The sequence below is a fragment of the Acartia tonsa genome, chromosome 13 (assembly GCF_053477335.1).
Source record: "Acartia tonsa isolate MP-2025a chromosome 13, ASM5347733v1, whole genome shotgun sequence".
Classification (NCBI taxonomy): Eukaryota; Metazoa; Arthropoda; class Copepoda; order Calanoida; family Acartiidae; genus Acartia; species Acartia tonsa.
Window position 1 is genome coordinate 3,892,340 of NC_137272.1, and position 16,698 is coordinate 3,909,037.

At 33.8% G+C, this 16,698-nt stretch overlaps 1 protein-coding gene across 1 annotated transcript; it reads left to right on the forward strand.

Annotated features, from left to right (window-relative positions):
* Nucleotides 1-11,104: 11,104 nt before the first annotated feature.
* LOC145304079 (bumetanide-sensitive sodium-(potassium)-chloride cotransporter-like) lies at nt 11,105-16,278 on the forward strand. The gene is made up of 8 exons (XM_080145838.1): nt 11,105-11,258; nt 11,890-11,956; nt 12,245-12,335; nt 12,460-12,578; nt 12,736-14,382; nt 14,504-15,205; nt 15,305-15,393; nt 15,812-16,278. Exons 1-8 carry the CDS (start codon nt 11,119-11,121, stop codon nt 15,888-15,890), a joined length of 2,934 nt encoding a protein of 977 aa, XP_080001964.1. The 5' UTR covers nt 11,105-11,118; the 3' UTR covers nt 15,891-16,278.
* The last annotated feature ends 420 nt before the right edge of the window (nt 16,279-16,698 follow it).

The following is a 16,698-nucleotide window of genomic DNA, read 5'->3' on the forward strand; positions in this document are numbered from 1 at the left end:
AAAAACTTTAGAGAAAAGATTCTACATCTAATAAAAAAAATTTTATAAAGACTTTACAAATGAAAAAAACTTCTAAAACAAAAGGACAACTCAAATTAAAATTATAAATATTTATTTGGAAACATGTAAGCACTGTCTTTTTAAAGTAATCTCTCCCCGAAACCCCCCAAAAAACTTTCCCTAAACTTGTATGAAAATATATTCTAATCATTCTTCCCTCCCAAATCCAAGCCATACAACGTTCATGTGTTTTTGCATTACAGATTTATTTTATAACCACGTAATTAAAAACTTGGTTGGTTCCAATATAGAAGCGGTCATAATAATTGAACTAATAAATAAATCTGAAAAAGAATTGATTTTCTTGTGGATTTTATGAAATGTTAAACTTTTTCGTCAATTTAGGTTGCTTATCTATAATACAAAGTAGAACGAAGCCTGTCTGTTTGTTTGTGTGTTTGTTTGTTTGTCTGTAACGAAGGATCTCGCTAACCGCTGAACCGATCGGGTTCTCCTGTACAGGGTAGCTTCTCATAGGTCCCGGAAAGGTTTATAACTATTTTCTTGGATGGTGGGACACCCCAAACCCCCAAAAAATGAAAAATACCCCCCCCCCAAAAAAAAAAAAAAAAAAAAAATTCTTTTTAAAACTAAAATTAAAATAGTGGGGTCGACTTCCCCCCCCCAAAAAAAAAAAAAAAAATAATAATTTCCCCCCCCACCCAATTTTTTTTTTTTACTAAAATACGAAAAATTGGTTTGATTAAACCTCTTGGGGCAAAGCCCCTAGAGGCTAGGGGCGAAGCCGGTAGTATACTATATAGTGTTCGTTTATTTGTCAGTAGGTTCCTGCATGCAGTAGGGGGGAATAGATTGTTGTAAATAGTATTTTTGTATTAGCCAGCTGGAATTACCAGTTTATTAGACTAGACGAAAATCTGGTGCAATATCCGAGTAATTATATTTCGATTGATGTATATCAATTTATCGTCCATATTCCTGATTTTCTGCTTTTTATTAAGAAGAAAATTTAACTGTTTTGTGTGAGAGTCGTGACATCTCATACATAAACTGTTCCCTTTCATATTTTCTTTTGTTGCGTCATAATTCATAGCCAACCAAATTTGGAAATATGCACCTATAGAGCAGACCAGGGATCAGGGATAGCACAATGAAGGAAAAATAAATATCCCACAACACAAGTGTTCTTTTTTAAAGCAGTTAGTTATAAACCTTCCCAGGACCTTCACTTAAAGGAGAACCTTATTGGTCTAGCGGTTAGCGAGATCTTTGGTACACAAAGACACACATCCTGTTACTTTTATATAAAGATTAGGACTAAAACGTCATATTTTTATACCTACATCCCTGAAAAGTGAGTATATATTATATTAAGTCTATAAAGAGCCCTCTCTAAATTGTTGCTTTATGTAATTGTGTGCAGAATTCTAGAGGGTTTCCAGGCATTTACATACATACACATGATTGTCAGGATCTAACTAACCGCTCAATGCCTTTAAAATAGAAGCTTTTCTATAATTAGAGTACGGCAATACTTCTGTAATTTATAACTTTTATTGTTAATGTTAGATTCCTGTAGGTATGATTCCGAAAGCATAGCAACTCTATAACCATTAAAAGTAAAGAATGTATGTCCCTCAAAACATGCTTATTTTTTAAAAAATTTGAAATAAGTTTTTAAAGCAATTTGAAACATTTTACATACAATTTTGTTAAGACTCATAAATTTTGTCTATTAATTCCTAACACTCTGCAAGTAGTAATGTTCATTTGGTGTACAGTATGGTTTTAGAGCTTCCTTTTTTTGGCAGCTGTCATTTTTAAAAATAATTTTGTAGTTAAAAAGGTTTTATTTGGTAATGATGTCTCTTAATTAAATTCAGTTTGGAATAACAATTTTTCAAAATGTTTTGATTTTAGCTGCCACAGAACATCAGAAAACCTTCATGGGTCATCTTTTACCTTTAAAAAGATTTAGGTCAAAAATATGATCCTTTAGTCCATAAACTAGAGGAGTTTTGTTCACCTACAAATTTACAGAAATGCGCAATGCCGTACATAAAAATCAAATTATAACATCACAAAGAAAGAAATACCACATATGCTAAATTTTGCCAAAGTCTGATTTTTAAAGACTAAATTTTCTGAATATATCACAACATACTTAGGTTAGATTAAGTAGAAATTCTATTGTAATTCTATAATATTAAACAACTATAGGTGATATAAATATTTCCTAGGGTCGATGATTGCCTATAATTGTCCTGTAAAAGCCGAAGGAATTTGAATTAGATTGTAGGAAAATGAAGTGATTTGGAGACTATTCCTGCAAGAAGGTAGACTAGAAGGGGAACGGGTAACGTTTAAAAATTGACAAAATGATTCCTATAGAAGTTGGGTACAACTTAAAGGCCGTAGCAATTATATTGTATTAGATATAAAATATCTACCAAATATATACATTACCTTTCTCTAATTCTCATAATAAAGTAACAGGATCTCTGTGTCCGTCTGTATGTACCGAAAGATCTCGCTATCCACTGAACCGATATGGTTATGCTTTACAGTGTAGCTTCTCATAGGTCTTGGGAAGGTTTATAACTATTTTGAGGGTGGATACCACCACCTCACAAGAGGAATCGCCGATAGTGAAAAAAAAATTACTCCACCTGCAGAGAAAAAATTCTTTTTTAAAAAATAAAAATTGAAAATTGGGGTTGGTCGAATACCCTTACCTCCATTTTCGGTGCCCTTTAAGGCCTCTAGGGGCATAGCCGCTAGTTACATCATAAAGACCAGAAAAAGTTATCATAAAGGAATTTATTAAATCTATAAACAGTTTATGTTATAGGCAGATGTTTGAAAAAAAGCTAAAGAATCCATCTGCATATAATTTTGTGAAAAAAAATTCATCTGATTTGAATACACAAAAATTTATGTTTGATTAAGCGATACTTTTCACATCTCATCTATTTTTATACTTTTTTCGCCAATACATGATTTTATTAATTAACTAGCGGCTGCGCCCCATGAATTTAGGGGTTTTGTATACCCTAGGAATATAAGTTAAATTTCAAGAGTCAAATTAAAAATAAAGTAGCCTAAAACCCTACTGAAGCTTTCTTAAATGGAGATTCCAATTGGTTCAGTACTTACTGGATTCTTAAGCTTATTCAACTAATGATTGTATAATCATGTATGTATTTTTGTCTGGTTTTGGGCTATTTGAAGGTTATTTAGGTCTCCCCCCCCTTCCAATATTATAACATATATGTTTTTGTAGGGTAAAAAAACAAGCTTCACCCACCCTTTTTTAAAATTAAAACTTATATTGACCTTCTCAAAAAATGGTTTCGTTTTTATATCAGCATAATTTCATATCAATGTCGATGTGTCGATATTATGTTAGTCACGATCACTTTTTATTAAAGCCATATAGTCGATATAAACCCTTGAAATTTTATATCGGTGGAATGTCATTTTGACCTGAAAATAAAAGTTTCCATTTATTCCTCCTGTATAACAATGTACTGTTTTTTTCAAAAATATATTAATGACTAGGGCTTCGCCCCCTATAAGCCTCTAGGGGCACTTCAGGTTGGGGGGGTGAGGGGAGGCGACTCGCCCAATTTTAAATTTAAGTTTTAAAATAAAAGAGTTAATTTAGGGCGGGCAACGCTTTTTAAGTGGCGATTCTTTGTTTTTTTCACAGTAGCTTTTCTCCTATTTCTAGCCCATGCGGGGAGCTCTAACCCTGAGGGGCCAATTGCCTAACCTTGTAGGGCAATTACCTAACCCAATATAACCTAACCTTACCTAAAATAACCTATCAAAAGCCATTTTAAAAATACGACGAATCGCCCCTTAGGGGCGTTGCCACGAGAGGGACTATTTCCATTTTTTTCATGGGAGATTTCGCTTGGGAGGGTGGAGATATCCACCCCAAAATTGTTGAAAACCTTCCCTACGCCTGTAAAAAGCTTCACTGTAAAGGAGAACCAAATAGATTCAGCGGGTAGCGAGGTCCTTCGCTACAGACAAAAAAGCTTACTACTTTATATAATAGGATATCTTTTTAATCCTATTATATAATTAATTTATATAATCTAATCTTTTTATATACTTGGATGCAATCGTCTTTTCACATAAAAAAATCTTTTTATTTGTATGATATTATCTTGATATTAGAATGTTTAAGTATCTCAGCAGGTTGTAAAACGGTTCATCAGCAAATTAAATCTATATGAAGAAGAATCTATAAAACAAAACAAGAATATGACAACATTTATTATAGCGAAGCTCTGACGTCAGACGGTAGGACAAACGAACATCAACACTTGTATGGTGTCAGAATATAAATTTAAAAGTCTAAACAAAATTGAATGTATATTTGTTGCAAAATTGGTTTAAATACATTATTGAAATATGTTTAAGGACCTGGTAACAATCATAGAGTTAACATGCCTAAATTAACGATAATAGCTAGCAGTTACGGACGGACGTACAGACCTACCCTAATAATAGAAAAGCTTCGCCTTTAAATAAAGCCCAATATTAAATGTAAAGTCTATTAGAGATAAATTAGCTTGCTAAAACTACCAGGGGGTAAAAATACTCACAGATAAAGGAATAATAAAATATAAATCTAAGTTATTTTAAAAAGCAAAGCTTTTCTATCATTAAGTCTTTTTAGAGGTACCCTCTACTAAAATAATCCTAAATCATAGACCTATAAGAAGCTTCATTGTAAAGGAGAACTATATCGGTTCAGCGATTTTTGAGATATTTCGATAAATACATATATACAGAAGCAAGAAACTCTGAGTAAAAGAAAATAAAAATTCAAGATAAAATGTTGTTTTACTTTTAAGTATATATTTATATATGTATATATATAAATATATATGTATACATATACATACTCTTTAAAAACATGAAATATACAAGAGGGACTTTATGCCTAAAAATTAATTAAAACCAAGTTTTAATGTCTTTAAAAAAACTTTATTTAACATTTATTAATAATAAAAAACTTTAAATGTCTTACTTTAATTAAAAACGGTAAATAAACTTTTGAATTAAGACATTCACTTCCCTTTAATTATTTTTTAGTAGCGAGGCTTCTCTGTAATTCACTTTATCTTTCTGTCTGTAAGTTATTCCGTGGGGGAAATGTGATTTTATTGGGTGCTATTCAAGATTGGGTGCTATTCAAGATTGACGGCTGAAAATTGTTGGTAAAAATCCCTTATACTAATGAGCATCCAGTAAATAACTTACTTGGTCCGTCAGTCTATCAGTCATGGTGAAAAAATATGAATATTGAAACATATTGAGAATTATATGTTAAAGGTTTCGTAATTTTTATTATTTTTTATTCTTCATTTCAATCACCATCTTTGTATTCCGCTACTTACACTGTAAAAATAATTTTTTCATTTAGTATTAATTGATACGCTGGGGTTGTATTAGACCTGGACCCGTAAGTGTGCTGTATTAACAAAATGAATATATTATAATAACACCATGTAGTACTATATACCGTAATAACTATTACTATACAGAGATATTACGTTTTTAGTATCAATTCTTACGCTACAGAGTAACAAAAATTACGAACCAGAGTATTAAAAACTTCCTTCTAGCGTATTGAATTTTATTCCATAGAGAGTATTAGATAATACTATAAAATGCACATTCTTTATTTAGTAACACATATTACTCCATAGATCACTAAGTAATACTCAATAAAGTATTGGAATCTTCCTTATATCCAGTAATGAAATTAATATATAGTATTATCTGATGCTAAATTTTTTTATTTTTATTTTTATTTCTTAAAATTTTTTCACTAACATTTTAAAATTTTTTGTCCAATTGTATTACAAATTAATTTTGACATTATGAATGTTGTCATCCTTGTTTTTATAAGCGCTATAGAGTCATTTCAAAGGGTTAAGGTCACTCAATAGGCAAGAAAAGAAATAATAGAAAGATATTTTGCGAGATAGAATAACACAGAAAGACAAGGATGGTAACATCCATGAAAGGAAAGTTAAGTAAATCATGCTACAAGGAAGATGGACAATTATAGATTAGAAACGCTTTTAAAGTTGTAGGAATAGAAGATGTGATTATTTTTTGTAATTCTAATTTCAAAAGTAGAAGTTTTCTTATTCAAAGGTTTCGTGATTATTTACTCATATAATTTTCTTAAATTTATACTCCTAGCTTTTCTCGAAGCTATATTGGGAGAAAAATTCTCATAAAAAAAACTTTGTTTTTAAAAACACTTTCTGCATGTTAAAAGCGTCCTATTGATTTCAATCTTTGCATGAAAATTTATGTATGATTGAAGAATAATTTTAAAAGCATAGCATTTATATACCATTCACTGTTGCGTGGCCAGATGAAAAAAGTTTATTTATCGAACAATCATGACAAGAAAAGCAAAAATTATTGATATAAAATTTTGAACAAGTTTGCTTTTATAAAGTTCTTCATAAAACCACTCTGAAGTGAGTTAACCAATGGCCATTTTTATCAGCTGCTTTGCTAAGGTCATTGAAATTCCGCCTTAAATAAATCTTATATAGAGTGGTTTTATGAAAGACTTCATCAAAGCAAAGTTGTAAAGAATTTAAAAGTATGAATATTCACATTCCTTCTGTGATTGTAAATGTTGTTTTGTTTTTCTTTGTTTTTATGTATGTTGTCATCCTTGTTTCCATAGAACTATTTACGTCTGATACACACTTTTTCCCTCAAATTCCATAACAATTGTTTTACAAATTTCTGAAATTAAAAAATGAACAAGGATGACAACATCCATACAAGCAAAGATTACAAATCAACAAACATTATGACAGTTTGACTATTCTTTATTCTTTATCCCTAACTAGCGGCTTCGCCCCTAGCCTCTAGGGGCTTTGCCCCAAGAGGTAATTTAAAAAAAATTGGAGCTGCCCAGTATCAATTTCAAAATTTTCGGGGGAAAAAAATTGGAACTGCCCTCGACTGGAACAGTATCAAATTAAAAAAAAAAATGGGGGGGTAATTTTTTGTTTTTTGGGGGGGGGGTTGGGGGTGTCCCACCCCCCAAGAAAATAGCTTAAAACCACCACAGGACCAATATGTATATACCCTGAAGAGTAGAATCCGATCGGATCAGTGGTTACCCAGATCTTAAGCTTCAGACGGACTGACGGACAGACAGACGGACAGACATCATTCTACTTTGTATTATAGATTATAAAAATGACAGGCCTTGTTAACCGATTGCATTTAGGCATCTTATTGGTCTAGGTAAGGTTTATGACTTTTTTGGAGAATTACCATACCTCCACAATCTTCAGGATGTTTGTCTGTTTGTTTGTCTGTGTGTACCGATTATCTCGCTAACCACTGAACCGATCGGGTTCTCCTTAACAGGATAGATTCTTATATTCCCAGGAAGGTTTTTAACTATTTTGAGGAAGGGTACCACCACCCTCCTAAGAGAAATTTTTTACGTTCTCGATTTTAAAAGAGATTTCAACGCAAACATAAACGTCATACGCAACATAGACATATTCTAAATATAAAAAAGTGCCACTAGAGGCCTCTAGGGGCGTAGCCGCTAGTCTAAGATGAATTGCCCCTGTCTTTACTTTATTTCTAAAACTAAAATAGAAAGTGGAGGGTCGACTCTCCCCATCTAAGAAATCGACCCTGAAAAAAAAGTCAACAGAATATTTTTTCACTAAATATTTCTAAAACTAATATGGAAATTGGAGGATCAACTCATCCCCACCCCCCCCCCCCCCTCCACTCTCTTCTCTGAGTCCTCTAGGGGTGTAGCTTAAAATAGCCAGGTTTTACCTCGCTTTACTACTAAACAGATTATATCTTCATTTCAGGGAAGCTTTATATGTATATGTTGATCAAGTTTTGACCTGGAATAATTGGCGTTATCCTCTAAAAATTTCAGTACCCCCCCCCCCCACCCCGAGAGCGAACAACTATTTTAGGTTAGGGTAGGTTATGGGCTAAGTTGCCGAGCGCTACGGCTAGGCAGGAAAGGGGGCCGAGAGCTGCGGCTAGGCAGGCAAGGGGGCCGAGCGCTGCGGCTAGGCAGGCATAGTTCGCTGTCGGGGGGGGGGGGGGGGTGGATGTACTCAAATTTTCAAAATTTAAAAAAAATTCTAAGAGGATATTACCGAAAAATTTAGTGACAAAAAATTTGATGTATCATGTTGAGACATACTGACGAACAGGTCCAAATTTAACTTTAGATGCTTTGCTCCCAAAAAATGTGGGAAATATTTGTTGTTGTATATATATTGATAGATTTATGGTTGTTATCTACGTTATGGTATGCACATCTGAGGAATCAATAAGACTGTACTTACTAAATATTTTTTAAATACTAGTGGCTTCGCTCCTACCATCTAGGGGAGGGGGGATGGGTTATCCCAATATTTAGATCTTCTTCAATGCAAATACTGTAAAACCAAACTATACCAGTATCAAACTTCCTTGCAAATTCTACGCCGATTTATTTAGCTTTTTAGAGCCGTCTACAAGAAAGTACGACTTAAAAAGCTTAAAATCTGCCAATATAAAGTAACTGTGTACTTATTGGTCAATCCATTTACGAGCTCATAATATACTCACAAACAAATCATAAATCTACTCTATGGTATAGAATTGATATACATTCCAACTAACGACAAACAAAATTTAAATGTTTTATATATAGTATTTAAGAACTAACCATTAAAATTCAATAAAAGAACCCAATGTTTTTGAGCCAACGAATAAGACAAAGTGTTTATTGAACTTTGGGTACCAGCGTAATTTACAATTCAATGTTTCTATCCTCTCTGAGTATTAATTGTTTAAATTGTCAATTTTCAAAGTAAATTCAAAAAGACAGTCTTTTTGTAAAAAAAAAAATAAGACTTAAAAATTTCCCATATTGAGGTCATCTTTACATCAATATCAAGTAGACCAGATAAATTTCACAAACTAGATACATCAATATCAAGTAGACCAGATAAATTTCACAAACTAGATACACCAATATCAAGTAGACAAGATAAATTTCACAAACTGGACTATTGGACAATAGATCAGGGATCTAAAGGGATAAGACAATGGCTATTAAAATTGAAGTGCATTCCAAATGTTAATACACAAAATTACAGCTTCTATAGATTGTATTTAGTAGTTATGACTCTATAACATATCCTCCTTTGGCCATAGAGGAAAGTATTGACCAATATCTGAGAACTATAACAGGAAACCTAATAGTCCACAAAATTCCCCTGTCACAATATTCACGTAATCTATATCCATTCATACAACTATCTTGTAAAATGTTAATAAAAGAATCATAGACGTCCAAGGGGGGGTAATGGGGTGATTACCCCCCCCTCATTTAAAATTTACCCCTACCATGGGGGTTCCGTAGGCACCCCCAACCATTTAGGAGGGGGTATTTACCCCCTCCCAAACAATTTTAGGGGGGTAAATACCCCCCCAAAATAAAAAATCTGGAATAAAAAAAATTTTTAATAATAAACATTTTATAAAATTTAAATTACCCCCCCAAACAATTTTACCCCCGGGGTAAATTTTGGGGGGGGGGGTAAAATAAATTTACCCCTGCCAACAGATTTCAGGGGGGGTAATTACCCCCCCAAGCAAATTTTACCCCCTGGGGTAAAAATTTTGGGGGGGGGGTAAAAAAAAATTTGCAGCGCGCTTCATGCACCAATTTACCCCCCCCAAAACCAAATTACCCCCCCCTTAAAAAAATTTTACCCCCCCCAAAATAAAATGCTTGGACGTCTATGAAAAGAATAATCTATTCAAAAAAAAGTATGGAGATTATATTTAATTAGGATTTCTTCTATACCTATATGAGCAATTACTTTTTCTGTTTTTTACCTTATGAATTATTTTCGACAGATTTTTTATAAAACGGCTTGCTTTATTGCATCAAGATCCATGACAGATCTATATAGGAAACAAAATTACAGCTTCTATAGATTGCATTTAGTAGTTGAAACGCTTTGACGACACTCAACTCAACCAACCAATCAAAATCAATTAAAAATCCTATAGTTATTTAGCCAACGAAAAAGAAAATGGGGACTAGTGTAATAAACATCCCATTGCCCCCCCCCCTCTCTCTCTCTCTTTCTCTCTCTCTCTCTCTCTAACAATAGATACAGTAGATCTAAATACCTAGTCAGTAAATTGGACCAATAAATGAAGGATATCGTGAGATATTTTAGCATACCCTCTGATCAAATGTTTCTCCCAGCTCGCTAATTAAACGATAACCCCCCTTCCTTCCTCCTTATGACTCTATACCATATACTCCTCTGACCATAGAGGAAAGTATTGACCAATATCTGAGAACTATAACAGGAAACCTAATAGTCCACAAAATTCCCCTGTCACAATATTCACGTAATCTATATCCATTCATACAACTATCTTGTAAAATGTTAATAAAAGAATCATAGATGTCCAAGGGGGGGTAATAAGCCGATTACCCCCCCCCCCATTTAAAATTTACCCCTACCATGGGGGTTCCGTAGGCACCCCCAACCATTTAGGAGGGGGTATTTACCCCCCCCCAAACAATTTTAAGGGGGTTAAATACCCCCCCAAAATAAAAAATCTTGAATAAAAAAAATTTTTAATAATAAATATTTTATAAAATTTAAATTACCCCCCCAAACAATTTTACCCCCGGGGTAAATTTTGGGGGGGGGGTAAAATAAATTTACCCCTGCCAACAGATTTCAGGGGGGGTAATTACCCCCCCAAGCAAATTTTACCCCGGTGAGGCAGGCCAGGGGGCCGAGCGCCGCTGCCAGATTCAAAAATTTTTTGGTGGGGGGGAGGGGGGTGTTATTTCAAAATTGAAAAAAACCTAAGTGTATAATACCATCTATTGCAGTAAAGATATTCCTAAAGATCGCTGATTTTGCCAACTAAGATTTTTAAATCTTTCTAAAAGGTTACACTTTTAAAATGACAATATTAACAAAATCTGAAAAGTAAAGAAAAAATTTTGTTACAGGTTAGGTGAGCAAGAGGATGGAGCAAGGTGAACAAGGTCGGGCCAATCAGGGCTTTGATGGTGGTCCAGGTGGGGCTGCTGGAGGCTTCCTGGATGTTGGTAGACCTGTCAACAATGGCCACACCTATGTCTATGAACCTGATAAAAGCTTGTCCAGGTCAATATTTTAATCTATTTTCTAGTATTAATTCAAAATCGATTAATATCCGGTCAATTAGAACCAGTTCTAACTTTTACGGAAAAAACTATGTCTAGTATCATATTATATGCAGCTTTCTACAAATATTAAAATGAACAATAATAAGATTAAAACCAGTTTTTTTAGCCTGTGACTTCAGCATCTCAGGGCTAAAAAACTGCTTTTGTAATTGTACATTTTAAATCTGCGGAAAGATGTCTATAATATGATACCAGAACAAACTATTAATAGTTTAGGGACAAGTATATTTGATAATGTAAAAGTAGAAAGATGATTGTCTTCCTGTTTCTCTTGATCACCATTATGGCTAGTTTAAGACATTAATATTTTAGCCTTATAGAGAAATTAAAATATCATAATATTATACAATTAAATTAAAGAAACATTTCTCCAATGCTATCTTTCTCATATTTGATTCATTGTTTTAAACAATGTAAAGTTATAATTTTACAGAACAATCTTGCCTATAATATGACATATAACATTATTTTTCAGTATGACTCAGAACCAATTCTTATCCATCAGATATTAAATCAGTTTTGAAGCCTTACTATAAATTACTTTCCAAATTTACCTGGATTTATTTTAGGATGACAGTACAGAATATTCCATCAGAGGACAACTATAGGAAGCTCAGCAAGATGTACGTGGATCAGGTAATTTAATATATTTACTTCTTCAATAAAGAGCTCATTGAAAGAGGCACCCTTTTTGAAGATATTTATGTTTTGCTGTGTTAGAGATTTAGGACAAAGGTAGTGGAACCAAAGGGTTAAAATTTTGAATGATAATGCAAGCTAAACTCCTCTATCCCAACCCTTATGACTTACATATTATGACTTACACAAAGTTTTTTATCTAAGGTATTTGTTAATATTAAACATAATTGTTGAATTTGCTTTTATAAGAAAAAATATCATTGTTCAAGGTGAATTATATTTTAGAGGCCTACAATGGAGGAGATTATGTTAGGTGAAAAAATGGAAAAAATAGATGAAGAGATGGCTCCAACTCAAGAATCTGAGAAGCTAAAAGGTACAGAGAGTTCTTAGGATTAGTTTGCACACTGAAAAACTTTACTTCATGTGCCGGAAAAGTTATGAAATTCTAACAAGGCCAATAGTATATATATCTCTCAACAACAAATTTATTTTTTTAGGTAAAGTTGTGAAGTTTGGCTGGATAGAAGGCGTTTTTATGAGGTGTCTCCTCAACATCTGGGGTGTCATGTTGTTCCTCAGATTGTCTTGGGTCATTGGGCAAGCTGGTTTAGTTCAGGTATTTTTAGAGAATAAAAAATTGTTCTAGTTGTTTGTAAGCCAGGATATTTGCTGGGGAAAAAGGCAATTTTAGACAGCAATAATATCTTTACATTTTAAACCTATAATAAAAATTGTATAATTGTAAACCATTGCTTACATAGATTTTATTCTAGGGCTTGCTGGTTATTACCCTGTGCAATGCTGTAACCATGATCACAGGTCTGTCTATGTCAGCAGTTGCCACCAATGGTCAGATTGCTAGTGGTGGAGTCTACTACATGATCTCAAGAGCCCTAGGACCTGAATTTGGTGGAGCTATTGGCATCATGTTTACAGTTGCCAACTCAATCTCAGTTGCCACCTACACACTTGGCTTTGTGGACAATGTCTTTGATCTGATCTATGATGTCTCAGATTTTGGAGGCTTTGTTGGAACACCGGACAACAGACTAAATGACATTCGGTGGATTGGATCTATTGTTTTGGTTCTAATCCTTGTCCTTGCTATTGTTGGAATGGACTGGGTCACCAGAGTTCAGAAGCTTCTTCTGGTAATGTTGATATTAGCCCAGATTGACATGTTGGTAGGATCATTCTTACCTGGTGAAACCCTGTACACAGATTCTGATACTCGACATGCCAAAGGTTTTGTGGGATGGAATATGAACGTTGCTAAGGATAATACTGATTCTGCCTATCTGGTTGATGATCAAACTGGAAAAGAAAACAATTTCATGTCTGTCTTTGGTGTGTTTTTCACAGCTGTAACAGGTATTGTTGCAGGAGCCAACCTGTCTGGAGATCTGAAAGATCCTGCCTATGCTATTCCTAAAGGTACCATCTTAGCTATCATCTTTACCTACATCACTTACATTGGCTATGGTATCCTTGTTGGCTTTACTTTCTTGAAGCAAGTCAGTGGCAATGTTCAAGATTACCTTGGCACTTCAGCAGAATACCCAAATGTAACTTTTCCAAGTTTTGATGACTGTTCCATTGAAGCTAACTTGATGAGGGACAACATCTCAGCAATAATCCCAGATTATGAAACAGGCTGTGGATATGGTTCTGCTATTGATCAAAAGACAATGACTCTTGTCTCAGCTACCGGTTATTTGGTTTATGTTGGTTGTTATGGAGCTACTCTGTCATCCGCTATTGCCAGTCTTGTTGGTGCTCCTAGGGTTCTCCAAGCTGTTGGTAGAGATAAGATATACCCCAAAGTAGAGTTCTTTGCCAAGGGACATGGCGCTAATAATGACCCCTTCAGAGGCTACATCCTTGTTTTCTTGATTGCTTTTGGCTGTCTTATGATTGGAGATCTTAATGCAATTGGTAAACTTGCATCAAACTTTTTCCTTGCTGCCTACGCTCTTATGAATCTCTCTGTGTTCCACTCCAGTATGACCAAATCACCTGGCTGGAGACCATCTTTCAAATTCTACAATCCTTGGGTATCTCTGTTAGGAGCAATTGTGTGTGTAGCAATAATGTTCTTAATTGATTGGATTCTTGCAATTGGTACAGTTGCAGCTATTGCTGTTCTGTATGCGTTCATGGTATATCTGAAACCTGAAACCAATTGGGGTAGCTCAGCAGATGCTCTTGTCTTCCTGAATGCTCTAAATAACTCCTACAGTTTAAATGAGAAGAAGGACCATGTTAAGACGTACAGACCTAAGATTCTTTTGATGAGTGGAAACCCCGCACACAGAAAGCCTTTGGTAGATTTTGCAAATCTCATTACAAAGAAGATTTCCTTACTTGTGTGTGGACACATTCTTCCTGAAAACAGTCTTCAAGATGAGGAGGTTCTCAAGGTGAGAATTTTAATTTTAAATCTTTTAAGTAACCATTTAATTTGTAATTCTGCAAGGTACTATACTTCAAAAATTCCATTTGATTATTCAATATTTGTTTTAAATTGATGTATATGTCTAGGAAACAGTGGAGTCTTGGTTTAGAGACCACAACATCAAGAGCTTTTACACTGTCCAACAAACTGACAGCTTCAGTTATGGAGTACAGAATATGATCAATTTAACAGGTCTTGGTAAGCTCTGTCCCAATATGGTCCTCATGGGATTACAGAGTAACAAAAATGATAATATAAGTTCTGATGAGTACTTTAAAACACTTACACTTTGCCTTGAAAAGAAAATGGCTGTGGGGGTACTGAAGTTACCAAATGGATGTGACTACTCTGGCAATGTAGCTTCTGAAGAAACTTTTGTTGAAGAAGTCCCTAACACTACAGAAAGTAAGAAATCTAAGAAAGAGAAGAAAACAGTTGCTGTGTACCGCGATGCTAATGGAAAACCTCTACCTAAATCTGTAGTTGATGAGATCCAACGATTCACTGGAGTAAAAAGAAGCGGAACAATTGATGTTTACTGGCTCTATGATGATGGTGGTTTGACTCTTCTCCTACCCTACATTCTCAAGACTCGCAAACAATTTGCCAGTTGTAAGCTACGAGTATTCTCTCTAACTAACAGACCAGAGGACCTCAATCAGAGCACAATTGGTCTCAGCAACATGTTGGCCAAGTTTAGGATAAATTACTCTGAAGTTGAAATCATTCCTGATATCACCAAGAAGGCACTACCAGAAACTAAGGCTCAGTTTGAAGAAATTCTTAAGGTAATTAGTATTTTTTAAATAATTTCTGCAACATTTTATATGTGTTTTAAACAATTATTAGATAACACTCTTAACATAATTTAACTATTTTTATTTTAGGGTTATGATATGAGCACAGTAAGTGAGTCTGACATCAAAGCTAATAGTGAAAGAACAAACAGACATCTAAGAACTGCAGAAATTTTGAGGTATATTTCAAGATTAATCTTTAACTTAAAAGTAATATTAGAATATTCAGCAAACTTATTCATTTCAATCCTTTTCTGGAATAATCCTTATTATAATAAAGTAACTGGATGTTTGTATGTGTTGAAGGATCTCAATAACAGCTGAACCGATGTATTTCTCCTCTACAGGGTAGCTTCTCATAGGTCCTGGGAATGTTTATAGCTATTTTGGGTGGGTGTAACCTCGCCCCTGACAAAAAAAAATAAGGGGGTAATAATTTTATTTTGAACACTAAAACTAGGGGTAGGGGGTCAAATTTAATTCATCACCACCTAAATTGCCCCTAGACGCCTCTAGGGGCGTAGCTGCTATTGATATTAACATCAAATATTCCAAAAATGATTATTGCAATACATTTCAAACTCTTTTTACTTACAGGGAGAAATCAATGAACTCTGAATTGGTTGTGGTAACTCTACCCCTGCCCAGGAAGGGCCAGACTCCAGCTGCTCTGTAAATGGCCTGGCTGGAGATGATCACCAAGGGTCTACCTCCAGTTCTGCTTACAAGAGGAAACCAGTCATCGGTGCTGACATTCTACTCTTAGTTACTTTTATTATTATTTGTAGTTTCCTCATTGTCATTTTTCTAGTCATGAACTATAACTTTTAATCAATTTCTTAGCATTTATTTATTTAATTAAATAAATGATTCCATGAAATAATGAATTAAATGCAATATTTGGTTTTTATTTTAATGTTTAACCTGCCATACAAATCCAAGTTCCTATTTCTGATCAAATACTGGAATTTAGCTAAACATATTATATCTTAGTCATTGTAATGTAATCATTATCATTTTATATTTATTATTTATTATTATTTTCAATAAATGTTATTTATTTACTTTTTTCAAAATTGATTTTCACCTTAGTTTCCTAATTAGCTTTTAACATTTAACCAATTCTGTTTTGAGGATGTATAGTGGTCAAAAAACTTTTTGAAAACAAAGTACTTTTAGTCCTTTTTAAGTTGGGTTAGGTCGTTTAAAAAAGCCCCACAATATAGGACCCTTCTAGAGCTAGAAACATTTATCTTTAAAATGAAAAATACAGTGTGTTTTTTATGAGAACTTTTTTGAAAGCAATTTTACCCCACTGATAGTTATCAGAAATTAATGAATAATGGCTTATTCTCTTCGTTTTTTATAACCATTAAGAGAAAAGCAAAAAAAATTTAAGTTTTTATTTAAAAAGTACTGTAAGTTCAAAAATTCAAAACTTAGGTGTCAACATCTAAAAATGGTTTTAGCGCATTTTTCTTATG